Source organism: Phaseolus vulgaris, chromosome 11 (genome assembly GCF_000499845.2).
Source record: "Phaseolus vulgaris cultivar G19833 chromosome 11, P. vulgaris v2.0, whole genome shotgun sequence".
In the NCBI taxonomy this organism is placed as follows: domain Eukaryota; kingdom Viridiplantae; phylum Streptophyta; class Magnoliopsida; order Fabales; family Fabaceae; genus Phaseolus; species Phaseolus vulgaris.
Genome location: NC_023749.2, coordinates 17492508 through 17509122, shown reverse-complemented (window position 1 = coordinate 17509122; position 16615 = coordinate 17492508). Strand labels below are relative to the sequence as shown.

The following is a 16615-nucleotide window of genomic DNA, read 5'->3' as shown; positions in this document are numbered from 1 at the left end:
TTCCATCTTGTTCTTTTGTATTAATGCAAGATGAAATAGCTATTGCATATAAGAGTATTTTTTGAATATTGGGTTCACCTTGTTATGTAATAAAATAATTAAATATTAATTATGATAAATAAATAATATATTTAGGAAAAAATTATTAAAAAAAAGTGTATCCAGTTCTTAATAAATTTAATAATACCCTTAACATCAGCAAAAATATTTCATATCAATTAATTGGGTCTTAAAAAGGGCTTTTGTATCTCCAAAAACAAAAATGAGGGTGAGTTTACCAAACATGCACAGAAATTCCACCCAAGAGTGGAGGTCAAGTCAAGTCAACTAAATCTGAGCCTCGAAAATCGAGACTAAAACTGGCTTCTTTCCAGAAAGAGTACACAAACGCGCTTTCATTCATTCACTCACTCACACAGACATGAATTCCCACTGCTTCTTAAGTTTCCATTTATCATGTTTTCTTCTCTTCGCCTCGCCGCATGTTGTTTTTTCACAACCTTCTCTCCTTGGCGTACATCCCCTAGGTAGGTGCCCGTCTAACCCTTTTGCTTCGAAACACCAAAGCTTGAATCTTTTCTCAAGTGGGTGTGCAACCCAAGTCAAACATTGCAGTACCATCAAACCATTTTGCTGTTATTTGTGTATTTTTATTATCTTGAATTGGTGTTTGGGTGCAGATGAGAAATATTACAGCTCTGAGGTGATCAAGTGCAAGGATGGGTCAAAATCCTTCTCCAGAGACCGTCTTAATGACAATTTCTGTGACTGCCCTGATGGCACTGATGAGCCTGGTATGTATTTATGCAAGATGATGATTTTTATGGTTGTGTGATTTCCTACTTCTAGATGATTTTATTATTCAAGGAAATTTGGAAGGACAAAACTTATAGGGAGTTGCATAAGTATTTTCAGTGTTGTTTTCGAACTATTATTAGAGTTTCACTTCAGTAGTTTGCGTAATGAAGGGCTCCGTTAAAAGTCAGCATAGATTATGGAGGTGAAAATCCAATTCTCAAGGGAGAACAACATCAAAATGATCTAAAGAAATGTTTTTAAGTTTTTTCCAAATTGAAAATTGACGAGAAAAGTATTTGTTTCTCTTCAGCCTTAGTTTTTAATATCGTTGGCTTTTATTGATCTTATTAAATATGTTGATAGTTTGGTTGTTTCTCTGACGTCATAAATTTTCTTAGTTTTTCATGAACATCTTTTTTGCAATATCATGAGATGGAATTTCTTAACATTTATAGCTTGTTAGAATGTTGTTGTTCATTTGATTACAGGGACTTCAGCTTGCCCTGGCGCAAAGTTTTATTGCAGAAACCTTGGTAGCAAGCCGCAGTTTATAGTTTCTTCTCATGTTAATGATCACTTTTGTGGTAAGCATTTAATCCTGTGTTTTTATATCTTGGATTCCTTTTTCCTATTTGCCTTTGTGAGGTTTTGTTAAGGTTTGTTTGTTATAGCACTTTGTACATGTCCTTGGAATTTTGCCAAGGCAAAGGAATGGAGTAGAGAGCTTAATAATTACTACCTAAGGCTTAAAGGCGTTGTGTTCTGAAAATGATGGATAACCAGTGTCTCCTCAGTTGTCTGGACAGTGAATTGCGTAACACATGTCTAAATCTCCATATTTTCCAGTGCAAATGGTTGATTGTTTTTGGTGCTTTGCCTCCTATCTGTTTTGATCTCTTTATACTCATTACCTGTTTGAGATTAAATGATTTTTAGATTTAAATTCATTAGTACAAATTATGTCACAACTGATCTGGTTTTAAATTTCACATAAGCAATCTGCTTTAACGTAAATTGGCAATAAAGTTACTTTTCCTGGGGCAAGATATAAAAGACTTCTTCTGCCTTCAACTTTGAGTTCCAATATTCATTCAATATTGCTGCAGATTGTTGTGATGGGAGTGATGAACATGATGGAATCATTTGTTGCCCAAACACATGTGTCATGGGTGGAAATGCAGAGTCGACAATTAGCATTTGCAAGTCAAAAGCAAATAAAAAAGAAGTGAAGTCAGAGGAATCAGTTCATAACCTTACTGGTAATTTGTTTTCCTAAATTATTTTCGAGTGTTTAGAAACTCAGGCAAAAATAAATTGTAACCTTCCTGGTTTAGGTTTGAAGTTGGTGTTTATTCTACAAATGCTTCTGGTTATTTTTCTTGTATTTCTCTGGAGTTTTCGATGCCGCGCCAGATCTAGAAGCAGACTTTACCATTGAATTCAAAGAGACCTTGCTGTTTACCTGACATCATACAGGTAATATTTTGAATTTTTTTCTTCATTTTCCCTTTCTTAGGTCTTGCTGATCATGATTTTGTACTTTTGAATTAGTTGATGCCAGTGCCCATTTCATAATAAACTTTTCCATAGTATTTGACAAAAAACAGAAAGAGTGAGAACAAGACGAAAGCATCATGGAATATATCACCTTTTATTTGTGTTTTCATTTAGGAAAGATATATAAGAAACCATATTTGCATGTTGTAAAACAGATATTAAAATTTCTCCAGTTATATTTTTAAATTGATTGATAGTTTCTTTGATGTATCATTTAGGCTGCAGGATTAAGTTGAAGAGTATGGATAAATAGTCCTTTCTATGATATCATGCTTCCCTTTGACCATGACAACTATATGTTGTTGCTTAACTCATTTTTTGTTTTCACAATTTGACAAAATAAATTTGTGGGAACATATAATTAGTGATTCTCTATGTGTGGTCTATAACTCAAGCCGCGAATATTGGTTTTTTTGTACAAGGTGGATTTGGCTTAAAAGATCATTTTTGTATGATAAGGCAAGCATAACTAACATAAATGGGAACCTTTTTTTTTCCTTCTACATGATATCACTACACGCTTGGTTTCTATTTACTTTGAATATATAATTCAATTTGGTTATTTCAATGTTCACTGCAGTTAATTGGTTCTGCTCATATGTTGCATTACATCCTAATGTTTAAATGTAGTTCTATGTTTGTTATTGTACCATACATCATTGTGCGGGTATCATGACCTTTATTACTGATTTACCAAATCAGTTGTTACATTAATGATATTTTATAATTATATTCAGTATTTTTTCACCATTGGCAATGTATAGTTTGTGGTTTCATGTGATATTTTATGTGACATTGCTGAGATGGAAATGTGAATAAAAAGTATGAGTTTTGCTTGGTGTTGGAGTAACTGAATTAGAAAGCCTAAAACAACTCTTCAGGAATATGTTTGTTAGTGAGAGAATGAGAATATAAGCCAGGTAAAGAATGAGTAAAGGGGGCATTGAGTACTGTTTTAATCTCACTTTCATCTTCTATCTCATGCTATAGTTGCTGTTTATCTCTGTAATCCTGTTAAACTGGTTTCGGTCTGAATTCGTTACTTACTCCATTTTTATACTGCTGTTGTTTCCATTACATCTTATCAATACACGGCTTTATCTTTTCACTTCTTTCATTCGTCATATTTGTACTCTCTTTAAATGCCATATTGATCGATTTAATTAAGTATCTCTTCCTCTGCAGTTTTCATGTTGGTTACTGCACCAGATGCTTCAATACTAGATTAATTTATCAACAGCTTTGATTAGATCAACAATCAGACAGAGAAATTTCTTCAGTTCTGCAGTTCTAGGAACAAAGTCTTTCAATTAATCCATGGTCATTCTATAAGAACTAGAGCAGAGAACCATGAGAACAACTCCCCACTTTTTCATTTCCTTGAAGTCCTGCCAAATTTCATATCCCTTTTCTTTCTTTTCTTTATTCCACATAAATCTAGAATGCAAATTGTTGATGAAATGCTGCAATCATTGATCATTTTTAGACCTCTCAAGTCTTAGCAAGCCTGTTCCTACGTTCTTGCTTACACCCTCCAAAGGTCCCTTCCCCATTTCTTACTCTTGCTATCTGACAAAGGACTCAATGTTCTGGTTGTATCAGGTTCCTGAAATACAAGTTCTTATTTCGTCTGCTTGGTTAGAGGATTGAAGTAGCAATGCCTGCCTCAGACATTCTGTGTATAATATTTTGCTTGAGGTGCAATCAATTGGTGCCACCTTATGGGACTTGTAATTTATTACTACCAAGTCATTATGGGTTAAGATGCAGTTTGCAAATTCAGTTCTTTCTAGGTCAGAGAATTTAATGAAGCAAATGGTGAAATATGGATCCATTCTAGTACAAGGATTATTGGTGAAATTGTTGGAAGCACCATAATCAAATTTAGAAGTAGAGAAAGTTGTTGAGGTTATTGATTTCCAGGGTACAATTTTGGCCTTGTTAGATTTGAAGATTATATCATGTAGTTATTGAATAGCAGTATTATGGTAGTACAAAAACTGCCATGCACTATTTGTTTGATACACAAACCCACATAGCAACATGGAAACAATTTAAGAAACTAATTGAAATGGAAAATTAACCAAATTTGAAGATAGTTGGGTATGAATTTCTATACAGCAAGTATATCTTATCTGTTAAATGATTGAGTGGTCATAGTTCTTAATGCTCAATTGGTTGGCACCTATTGGAAGTGGTATGAGGCATCTAAGAATGTGTTTCTTCTTGCACTCCGTCAAGACGGTCAAATTTCATCCTGAACTTTATCAATTAGGTGAAATAATCAAAATATCTCATCTGATTCGTTCTCATTTCGAAAGTTCTTTTCAGAACATACTTTGGAAATTTTATTCTGCAAAACACTTACGTTCCGGAAAGTTTATTTCCAAAACACTGTTTTGGAAAGTGTTTTTCAGAATATATGTCTGAATTCTGGAAAGTATGTCTTGGAAATATCCCAGAAAACAGAATATGGAAGTCATTTTTAAAAAGCTAAAACAGTCTTTTTTTTGTAATTGAAGGGTGCAGGAAGATTGATGGGGTCCCGAAGAAACACCCCTAAATTTTGGAGTCATGATTATTTTCCTGGATGACAATTAAATCTGAACCCTCAATAGGCTATTATTTACCTTTTTGTATACGATTTTTTTTAAGAAAGTTCTCTAATTCATTGTCTTGTGAATAATACTTATACTATTTGTACCCTTCCATGTTGGGTATCCAAGTACTTGTAGCATAGACAATTATTTAATCAACAATGAAAAAGTAATGAATAAAAATTTGATTAAAAAGTAATTCATGGAGTAAATATTACATTAAGTATTTAGAACAACAATTTCCTAAACCTCTAAAGGTTTGGGTCGGTATTTTTCAAAATCTATGAAAAAATTATATGTCGGTCTTTTATAATTGTAAACTCAAAATTAAGAACATAAATTGTTAAGTAACTTTACTTCTAAGCTATCCTAATAAAATTAATAAAATCCTAGCTTCAAAACTTTTGCAAATAAGATAAATGGACGGGTGTAATGGTGGAAAATCAAGGTCAAAGGGACAAACTACAATGTTTAAGCTAGTTTGATAGGTTGACATTTTAAACTTGGATAGACTCATTAACATGTATTTTCAATTAAAATTTAAAATAAAAAGTGTACGGATAGAATCCGCACAATCGGGACTCTGACTCAGACCGACTGACATGACCAATAACAAACTGATTAATGATCCAACATTTGTTAATATATTTTTATTAGACTCATTAACGACAAAAAACTCACAATAATTATATAAATAAGCATCGACATCAAAGGATTAGATACACAATCATCTAATACTAAATACTGGGTGTCGAGTGCCGAAGTTTGACTTGAGCGTCAGAGTGTCTTTTGCAGGTATCATCCAAGTCCGGAGTTCAAGGAGAGGAGGAGTGGAGGAGCGAGAGTAGCAGGAGTTTTTCTGAAAGGAAGGAGTGAGGCGTAGCTCGACCGACTGACCGAGGAGTGGTATAATCGTTCTCTTTGTTCCAACCCTTTTCGAGAATAAAAAGTAATTTAAAACATTAATTTTTTTTATTATATTATTTGAATGAAATAAAATTGTATTATACTTTTAATTTTTTTAGTTAAAAATATTGATTAACCAATTAAATATTTAGAATATGTTTTCTTAAAGTATATTTTATTGATTAAAAAATTATTAATGTGGGTATCACTTCTTATTTAATAATTCCCTATTCTAATTTTTTATATAAATTTCAACTAATATGTAGAATGTTTTAAAAAGTATGTCAAAATATGTGTCCTTAACACTCCTTTATTAAATTCCTAACATTTCTGCCATTGTTTTTCTTCTTTGAATTATTCTTCAATGATTTACTCTTCCTCCATTTTCCTCAATGCATTTTTCATTTTCTTTTTTCCATTTTCGTTTTAATCACTTTTACATTAAGTGTTTATTTAGCTTTCTACTCACCGTTTATCTTTCATCAAGACTTTACATTTCTAGTCATTAGATTTTTGAAGTCACATTTAGTATTTCTTTCAAGCATTTAGTATTTTATTTCTCGAAGAATATTTCTCTTTCCTGCATACGCCCGAATTCTTTTAGCACATTCTTATTAAATTATTTCATTTAATTGTTATTTAGATAATAAAGTTTGATTAAAAATTCAAATTCAATATTAGAATTTAATTCTTTATGCAGTATAAGTTTCATGAGGGAGACGTAGACTATCAACTTTAATTTGGGTTGAGATCAACTCAATTTTATAAGTCTTGCTTTAGGTATAATTCACTCAACAAATCATTTTTTTTTAAAGCTATCATGTTAGGTATCACTATGAACTTGACATTTCAGTTAGGCTGATACCTTAAGTATCAACAATCATCTGCCACCACATGAAAAAAGTATTATTAAAAAAAAAAAGGAAATACAAGCAAATATGGAGGATTAGAGCAAAACCCATATATAAAAAACCTAAGAAAAGCAATACTTAGGTAATCTATACCTATTGATAAAGAACTCTAAGAATAGACTAGATAGAAGCCCATTATACCAGTGAAATTATTCTCTATGAATAAACCTGTATTGGCCAGACCTCGGACATCGGCTTCGGAGGGGTCGACATCAAACGTCGACATCGGACATCGGATGTCTGGTCGCATTAATGGGCCACATAGGTGGGCCCCAAAAATAATAATGAGTTATCACCCAGATGTAAGAGGGACCCAAGTCACGAGAGAAGTTCATGCATGTGGTTTGTATAGCACGTTTAGGTGTAGCACAAGTAAATAATCCTTGGAGGAGTTAAGACACGTTAGGGTTAGGGTTTCCAAGGATAGACTGCATGCATGGCACGTGAATACTTAGGGCACCCATAAAACAGATAGCCCCGCAACGCTGGTACATGAGTTGGTACCCTGGCGGCCATACTGTTAAAGATTTTGCACTCCAGAAGAGGTAATGATAGAGATCAAATAAGAGAGGATTCTACCAATGGAGGAAGAGGTCATTCACCCACACATTTGAAGTTCTTCCTTCTAGTCTTCTCAAAACTTAAAGAAGAATTAAATAAAGAGAGGACCAAGCTTAAAGCCAAAGAAGACTACAAGCTTTCAAGAATGGGCTTCAATTAATATCTCTCTTTATAGTTTCTTTCAATTTGTAAATAATACTTAAATATAGTTTTTAGGAAAGGTGCTAAGAGGGAAACCTAAAGATACCTCTTATGTTGAAGCATCTTTAGATATTAGTTTTAGAACTTTCTAGTAGTTGACCCTTCATCACTCACTTTAGGCGCTAGAAAGTGAGAGATTTGCAAGGGACCTTTTGGATAGCTTCTTGTACTTCATGACCGGTCCTCTTCCTATGTAAGGAGGGCTTGGGTCCTTCTAAATACAGAATTGATTTTATAACTACCGAAACTCTCCCAAATTGGTGATTGGGTGAGTGAGATTTGTCTTCTCCTCTTCTAGTCTTATCTTGAGTGCATCTTGGAACCTAAGTGGCGGCATCTACACTCATCTTGAAGCCTAACATCCTTCAAGTGGCGTGTTCATCTCCAAGAACTCCAACCACATAAGTTTCCTTCTCTTTTCCATCTTATTCATCCATTTCCATGTCCTTATAAACTCTATAAACATGTCTTAGGCTTTTCTTGCACTTTTGTTCGGTTCTTTTGGTTCTTATCTTGTTTTGTTCGGTTCATCTCATTTCTTTACTGTTTTAATCGGTTCAAATGCTGTCTTTCATGGTTTTGTTCGGTCCAATTGATTTCTAGTTAGTTTTAATCGGTTCCTTTGCTTTCTTGTGCATTTCAATCGGCTCATTTGTCAAGAAATGGGTTTCTACATGAGTTTGGCTTGGTTACTTGTGTTTTGGTGAGTTCTTGAATGTTAAGAACATTGATCCAATTCTTGAAAAGTGCCTAATCATATTCCAACTCAAGTTGATTCCATATAATGACTATGAAACATCTCTATCTTGCTATTGGAATCATATCAGGTTAGTCTTGTGTCGCGGCTGTGCTAAGCTTGTCCAATGCATCACAAGAGCCCTCACCAGTAACCCTAATTCCACTAAAGAAAAGATCCTCGTGAGACACAGAGTTGACCTAGATACAACCTATATAAAGGGTGGTAAGAACCTTGGAAAAGGTACGCCATTTCTAAGACTGAGACTGCTTTACATACTTTACTATTTCTTAACCCAGTACTGACTTGATCGTCGGAGTGCAATCAACAGGTAGGCACCCCTCTGTTTCAACGGAGCCACTCTCAGCTACCCAAGGAGAAAGCGAAAACCACCAGGAGATAGGAGGAGCTACCCTTTGAAGTCAACGGCGGCTGAGTCAACCGACGAGAACAAAACCCTAAGTTAGCAAGCTTGTCAGCACATGCATTGCCTTCACGAAAAATGTGAGAAATCTTAAATCAGATTTTCCCACAAAAATCAAGGCAAATGTTCCACCTATTATGAAGAAATCAAGGAATGTTAGTCCTAGCAGTAAATGGAACACAAACCAAGGTAGAATCACATTCAAGCCATAAACTAGAAAAATCCATCTTTTTAGCTTCATCAACAACATGTATGGCCGACGTAATGTCTGACGCATAACTTAAGAAAAAAAAACTTGTGTGTGACTTGGTCAATGCATAAATGGTAGCAAAAAAAATTAAAAATTGTTTGCGTAGGCTTGACCGACACATTAATGGTTTAAAAGAACATTTTTTTTTTGTTCTAGCCATTTTTACCTGTAACAGCTATAGAATAACAAATCCCAATCAAATTCACAATTCAAAATAAAAAAATCCCCATCATTCACATTCACTATAGAAAAATCATCCAAATAGTTAAACAAAGTTATTTAGATAATTTCATTGATCCAAATCATTCAAACTAAATATTAATACATAAAATAAAACTTATAATTAAAATAAACCATAAAATAAAATCGTACTTTAGAAATTAACTAAAAGTACTAAAACTTAAAATGTTCGATAATACAATTACATAAAAAGAGTGCAAATGAAAATATAAAATGCATTCCATGAAGTAGAAATAGTAGTGATGTGATATGTAAAAACCTGTAAAAATAATACAAACAATGTGAATAACTAAATGTAAATAACTAAAATATTTAGTATATAATAAAAATGTAAAATAATAAAACTTACAGTTTGTGATGCACTTTAAAGGAGAGGTTAGTCATCGTGTTGTGGATCATATTGGTGGCATAATTGACTTGTGTTAGTGGAAGCATTGTCACGTTGCAACACTAAGACAAGTTGTTCCTTTATTACCTTCATTTCATCCTCTAAGTGTGCATACTTTTCACCCCACATATTAAATTTTGCACGGAGTTGTTGATTTTTAGTCAACTGATCAGATTGTGAAGTGCCCGAAATAGAGGGTTGAGTGAGGGAAGAGACTCCTTGGCGGAAGTTAGCAGCCAAGTCTGTTGTACCATACACTCGAACTCTACTCTTTCCTCTGGTTGATTCATTCCAAGTTTGAAGCTTTTTTGCTGGATCAACTTGATGGACATGTGATGGAGATCAAGCTCAAGTGGACATGGGGGCCAATTAACAAGATCAAGAAGAGGTAGAGGCGCAAATAGAGGACGCCCATGGAGGTCAAAGCCCACCTCAAAGGCTTACAAGAAGCATGTTCAAAGCTTTAGGAGCTAAGGGACAATTATTTTCTCTTTTTGTAATTTCTTTGGTTGAAGGTGCTTAGAGGGAAACATTAGAAACCTCTATTGTTATAGCATCTTTTAGTCTTTAGTTAGGAGCTTTAGGAGGGGGGTGTATTAGTAGATAGGTGTAGAAGTAAATAAGGAGGTGCCAAGTGAGAGAAGGGATCACACCTTCCTCATGTCTTGTTTAGGCACCGGTTTTAGCTTCTTTTAGGAGGGAATTTTGAATTCTCTTAGTTTGATTTTTCAGCACCTTAGGCTATAAATATAGGTGTTGCCCTTGTACATTTCAGATTTGAATTTAGACTAAAGAAACTATACTCAATTTTTGAGAGAGCATTGGAGAGCTTTTGAGCCTTCTTCTCTAGTCTTATCTTGAAGGATCCATGATGTCCTCAAGTGGCGGCAGCACACTCATCTAGGAGCAACCATCCTTCTAGTGACGTGATCATCCAACCTTACATCCATCTTCATGAGCATTCTTTTCTCCTTCCTTCCTTCTCTTTCAATTGTTCAAGTTTAGCTTGTGTTCTTGAGTTTTGGTTCGGTTATTTTCTGTTTCCAGCAGCTGTTCTTCTTCTTCTCTGTTTTTGGTTCGGTGCATTTCATTTTCCAGCTTGCCTTTTCAGTTTTCTTGCTTTTGATTTCATTTTGTTCGGTTCATATTAGTTCTTGTTCAATTCTATTCGGTGCTTTTGATTTTTTACCTCTTTTTGTTGGTTCAATTTGACAATATGAGGAACTTCCATATGAGTTTGGATTTGGTGCTAGTTTTGGTGAGTTCTTGACTTAGAACATTGATCCAATTCTAAGAAAAAGTGCCTAACAATTGTCCAACTCAAGTTGATTCCTAAGAATGTCAAGAATCATTCTCTTCTTTGCTATTGGAATCACATCATGTGGTATCAAGAGTTTAAGTGTGTTCTTGTTTCATTTTTGAGTTGTGTAGCACTTTAATTTCAAGAGCTCTTTCATTTTCTTGCAATTTAAGGTTCTGTTTTAGGCTTATTTGAGTATTGCTTGCTGTTTTAATTTTGTGCCTATCATATGTTTGAGTATTTTCCTTTTTGAATCCATACAAGTTTTGTCTTAGTCTTGTTTTTCCATAATTGTCATCACTTCTAGGAGTACTTTGATTGCTTTTGTTGTTTCTTGCTTTAGTGTCATATAATTTTCTGAATTTGATATTGATCCTTTGTGCATTTTCTGTTTTGGATTGAGTTCATACTTGTATTCTAGACCTATACAAGTTCCTATACATCATTTTCCATTATGTCTTTGCTAGTTCATAATTCTGTTTTTCATTCCTCTTAGGATTCCTCTGTTTTTCTGAAAAGTGCTTACTGTTTTTCCTTATTGCAATTGATTCTCACTGGAAAATTCTGAAATTCTGGATTTGTGATATTCAAAGTGTTAGAAAAGAGTAGAAAAAAGAATTATTCAAAAATTCAAAGTACACAAAAAATGATAAATAAAATACAAAAAGTGTACTTTCTGCCGGAAAAAAATCCGGTAATCTGGCAGCGATTTTTGAAAAATTTATCTCAATTAATTGGCTTACTGTTTTTAAGTGATTCCAGTGCCATTATTGAGTTAACATCTTGAAGTTTCTATGGTTTAATTTTCATAATCCAGTTCGCTCTATATCATTCCAGTTAAATCAGTGAACATCAAGCACAGTTTGCATAAAAAATATTTTCCAATAGCTAATTTTTTTGTTTTCTTCATCTACTCTAGTGCTTTTCTTTAAGTATTCTTTTGTGTGCCTACTTTCTCATTGAGTTCTTTAATTTTCTTGCTTGTCTTTTGTTCATTAATCTTTGAGTTTGTCAAACATCTAGTTTTCCTTTTGTTCTAGCCTTTCTTTGCTTATACTTTTTCTTGTTTGTCTTTCTTGCTTCTTTGGTTTTGTGGTGGTTGGCTTTGAAGATTGGTGTGCTTGCTTTGACATCTTTCATTTGAGGATTCCAAGGCCTCAAGATCAGATTGGTGCAAGGACATTATTTCTTTGAGAGTGACCTAAATTTTTCTGCCTAAATTCACTTCGGCAGTTTGCTTGAAACACTCACTGATTTTGCTAATTTTTTGTTTCTTGACTTGTTTACTGTTTTTGTGTGTTTTCTGTTTTTGAATTACAAATGGCTGGCTTTTCAAGTGATGCGTCCTACAAGCAGAATTCTCCTTCCAAAGCTTCAATCCTTGGTGAATTACATGAAGCACAAAGAACCATTAGACGCTTGGAAGAGAAATTGTAAAAGATGGAGGTGCAACAAGCTAGACCATCTCCTTCAATCCATGATGAGCATCATAGACCTTCAACAAGAGCCTCTTCAAATGATTTTGGCCGTGAAGATGAGCATAAGAGAAGGAGAACTCCACCCCAATTCCATGGACAAAGAGATCATCATCAAGGGGAAAGACATCACTACGGCAATGGCTTCTATCAAGATGCAAAGTCTAGGCTTCCTTTGGTCAAGCTTCCTTGTTTTAATGGCTCTAGTGATCCTAATGTATATTTAGATTGGGAGGCTAAGTGTGAACAAATATTTGAGATCCATGAGATCCAAGATGAGCATAAGCTTAAGCTAGCCACCCTAGAGTTTAGTGATTATGCCAAGAAATGGTGGCATGAAATTGTAAAGGACATTATCTATCACAAGGGTCCTCCCGTGGACTCTTGGAACTCGATGAATTACATCGGTGCTAGAGTCATGAGAAATATTTACTTGAAGGGTCCTCAAGCTCTCATAACAGTTTTCCCACATAGGTCATTAGGTGATGGAAATGTTATGAAATTAAAGTAAAAATTTAAAAAAACTTAGAACAATAACTTATATAAGTTTCACGAGCATGAGTATCGACCCAATCACCCTTCTTGTTTGTGTGGGCATAAATAGTTCATCAGGTTCAAGGGGACAACCATATTGACGTTCCTAATAATGTTGTACAATTAGAAGCAGTATATGTTGCAAATGTAAAATCAATTCCATGTAAGACAATGACGAGTACTTATCAAGGTTACTGCAATATCTTTATGTGATTTTTGACTTGTGGAGTGCAATGCTCCACCACGAGCTGAAGTCCTATTCACTTTATTCAGTGTTGATTTATCTTTGAACTTTTGTGTATCCCAATAGTTCAGAAGCTCAACTCATGCCTGCTCGCCTATCCAAGTAGGTTGTGCCCTGACTTTGGTCAACATGTCACAAAGTCGTTTTTTTGACTTTATACTCATAGACCTTTTTAATCTGTCACTCATCCTGAGGTGCCCAAGTGACTCTACTCTGTTAAAAAGGAAAAAATATTTCGTTTCATTTTTCCCATTTTCGTTGATTTGCATGAAATTGTAATTAAAAATTTAAATTACCTTAAAGTCAGTCCACCATTTTAGTTTGTCCTCCTCAGTCATGGCATCTGTGATACATACATCGTAATACATACATCGTGATTTCATTTAACGTGGACGTATAAACACCATAATTCATACATCATAATTGATAGATCGTAATTTCATTTAACGCGTACATATACAAATTAAATAAATTTACTCTCTTAATTAATTTTTTATCTATCACAATTTTAAAAATATTTTAGTTATTTGAAACTTGGGCCAATTTGTTTTCTACACCCACTAGTTCACTACTTGAAACATAATAATGGAAAACATGGGCCCATTCTGGTGCCCTTCACTTTTACTCTATGCAGCCCCTATTTATTTTATACACTTCCCACATCACTACTTCCAACATATTAATATGAAAAACATGGGCACATTATGCTGCAGATCACTTTTATTCTATGCAGCCCCTATTTAATTTATACAGCCTCCATATCACTATTTGTAACATTTTCTTGAAAAACATGGGCCCATCCTACTGCGTGACTTTTACTCTATGCAACCCCTATATGTTTTCTACACGCACCAGTTCACTATTTGTAACATATTAATGAAAAACATGGACCTATTCTGCTTCCCTTCACTTTTATTCTATGAAGCCCCTATTTATTTTATACACCCCTACATCACTATTTCCAACATATTAATATGAAAAACATGGACCCGTTATGCTGCTTATCACTTTTAGTCTATGCTGCCATGACTTTTATTCTATGCAGCCCCTATTTAGTTTATACATCCCCCACATTACTATTTGTAACATTTTCTCGAAAAACATGGGTCCATTCTGTTGTCCAAGACTATAATTATGCAGTTGCTATTTGTTTTCTACACCGACCAGTTCACTATTTGCAACATATTAATGAAAAAATACGAGTCCATTATGCTTCCTATCACTTTCACTCTATACCGCCCTTATTTAATTTATACAATGTAGTTTATTACAAGATATTAAATGAAAAAAAATTAAAAACACAATTTCCTAAATTATTTTTAAACAGTAATAAATTTCTTTTTTAAAAAAATAACACTTCTTTTATTAATTACCTTTCCTTTTATTAATTACTTTTCCTTTTATTCTCATTTCTATTTCTTTTTTTAAGAAAACTTTAACCTTCATATCCTATTAAATTAGTCTTAATCAAATTGAAACCTTGAATCCTATTTAGTAATTCAGTTTTAGTAAAATTAAAATTAACATTTTGTAGATAATTTTGTACACGCACAACAATTTACTTCTTCCCCACTTTCACCCACATAAGCTTTCAAGGTGTTCCATAACAATTTTTGATTTTTTTATTATCAAAACAAAATTATGTTTGCAAAATATCATTCATATAAACTAAAGCACAATCATATACATTCACACAAAAGTAATCACAAAAATAAAATTAATCAAAAATTCTGAAATTTTAAAAGTTTACCTCAGATGAATGGCGTTGGAGTAATGATGGTGAAGGCATTGGAAGCTAAACATGGTGGAGTAGGAGGTGAAGTTGAACTTTGTGGAACAACGACGGTGAAGGATGAAGTTGAAATGAAGAAGACCAAAAAAACTTGGAGCCGAAATGGAGAAGAAGAAGAACAAAATATAAGAAGAGAAGACAACCGGAGCATGAACATGAACACACCGACGATGAACAATGTCGGAGTAGTGACAATGAGAGACGGAGGGGCAGCGAAATGCGAATGAGAAAAAATTAGGTTTTCTTAATTTGGGGAAAGAGGGAAGCTGAGGGCGAGGCAACAAAATTTCTATTTAAATAGCATACTGTATGTGTCGACCGCATAGATGGAAGCGCATTTTGCGTCGGCTGACCGATGTCAACCCTTACTTATATAAAAGAAAATTAATTTAATACATATTTAATTCACCATTTTAATTAAATCTTAATAAATTGAAATATATATAAAAAAAATAATTTAATTTATACAAAAAATATTAATTTATACAAAAAAATTAATTTAATTTATACCAAAAATTTAATGTAATTTATATAACAAAAAATTAATTTAATTTATACAACAAAAAGTTAATTTAATTTATACAACAATAAATACATAATTCAATTAAACTTTGGTTTGGAAAACCATTTATCCTTTTCTATATACTATTATCTAAAAGTAATCAATTTATTAATGTTTTGACAAAACCTAGAAATAACTCTTAAGGTGCGATATTGAAAAAAAGGTTCCCTTTCAGATCAAACAATTCCATCAAATTAAGTATAATTGTATGTGTGATCGCATCTACTACTAAGAATATCAATGAATCCTATTATTGAAATTTCTCAGGATACCCTCTTTTAGCCTTTACAATCTAGTTCTTAGTTCAACTCTTACCTTACTAACTGCAATAAAAAACAAGTACATATGCTCCACCCAAAATAGCAATGGGATATGGTTATGAACTTATTATCCAAAATCTGATGATCAAGTCTATTCCATGATTCTAAGTTCATTCTATACCGGACCCAATCGAAATGGAGTTATATATGTTACATTTATTAAGAACTAAGTCTAGTAAAATTATCAAAAATTCATGCAATGTCAAAGACCTATTATTCATGCAATGATGATTGTTTTACGTGGTACAACATTTATGTTGCTTAATACAAGGTTAATGACATACAGTAAAAAGAAGCTAAATCTATGAATTTGTTCTTCAGTGCATTGTGAAACTATATTATAATGCACTTATATGGAATATTGCAGATGCGTCATCTCGTGACTCAAAACGTACTACATTATTATGTTCTTCAGTTGGAAACATCAGTTTCTTTTGGAGATCATATTCAAATAAGTATAAGAATTCATGTTTTCTTTTTGTTTATTTCTTTTATTACTATTACTATATTTAAATTAAAAAATTTCATTATTGCATGGTATGTCCTAAATGGTTGCTTGTAAAAATACACTTATATTCTAGATTAGTCACATCTTCCTCCATAAGAAAATGGAGAAGAGGTCCAATAATTAAAGAATATTTTTGTTATATATTCAATTTGCATTTATAGAACATGTGGTCAAGTTTGGGACACTTTGAGAATTGTATTAATCTAAGAATTAAGAATAAGTTACTCACTCACACTTAGTCTTAATGTTTGTATTATATACATTGTCAATAAATCTTTAAGAAGATCTTATGCTTCATTTATGAGAAGTAA

At 33.2% G+C, this 16615-nt stretch overlaps 1 protein-coding gene and 1 long non-coding RNA gene across 4 annotated transcripts; one reads left to right on the top strand and one right to left on the bottom strand.

Moving 5' to 3' along the window:
• Positions 1-249: 249 nt before the first annotated feature.
• Positions 250-4453, top strand: LOC137823956 (glucosidase 2 subunit beta). Of its 2 annotated transcripts, none has more exons than XM_068629343.1 (6): positions 250-527; positions 681-794; positions 1287-1382; positions 1905-2057; positions 2133-2274; positions 3541-4453. In XM_068629343.1, the coding sequence occupies exons 1-5, from the start codon at positions 422-424 to the stop codon at positions 2234-2236; spliced, it is 573 nt and encodes a 190-aa protein (XP_068485444.1). In that variant the 5' UTR covers positions 250-421; the 3' UTR covers positions 2237-2274; positions 3541-4453. The 2 variants fall into 2 exon arrangements, with proteins under 2 accessions (XP_068485444.1, XP_068485454.1); XM_068629353.1 differs by having other exon boundaries at positions 259-527; positions 3958-4453.
• Positions 4294-15208, bottom strand: LOC137823963 (uncharacterized). Of its 2 annotated transcripts, none has more exons than XR_011083197.1 (4): positions 14873-15208; positions 13419-13465; positions 9531-13335; positions 4294-9440 (listed from the first exon to the last, which is right to left on the bottom strand). It is a non-coding gene; the product is annotated as an uncharacterized lncRNA (long non-coding RNA). The 2 variants fall into 2 exon arrangements; XR_011083198.1 differs by having other exon boundaries at positions 4294-8823.
• Between the last annotated feature and the right edge of the window lie 1407 nt (positions 15209-16615).

Excerpts from the sequence above, each read along its gene's own strand:
- LOC137823956 (XM_068629343.1), top strand. The coding sequence starts at position 422 with ATGAATTCCCACTGCTTCTTAAGTTTCCATTTATCATGTTTTCTTCTC. Across the intron at positions 528-680 it reads CCTTGGCGTACATCCCCTAG|ATGAGAAATATTACAGCTCT; the intron begins GTAGGTGCCCGT and ends GTTTGGGTGCAG. Across the intron at positions 795-1,286 it reads TGATGGCACTGATGAGCCTG|GGACTTCAGCTTGCCCTGGC; the intron begins GTATGTATTTAT and ends ATTTGATTACAG.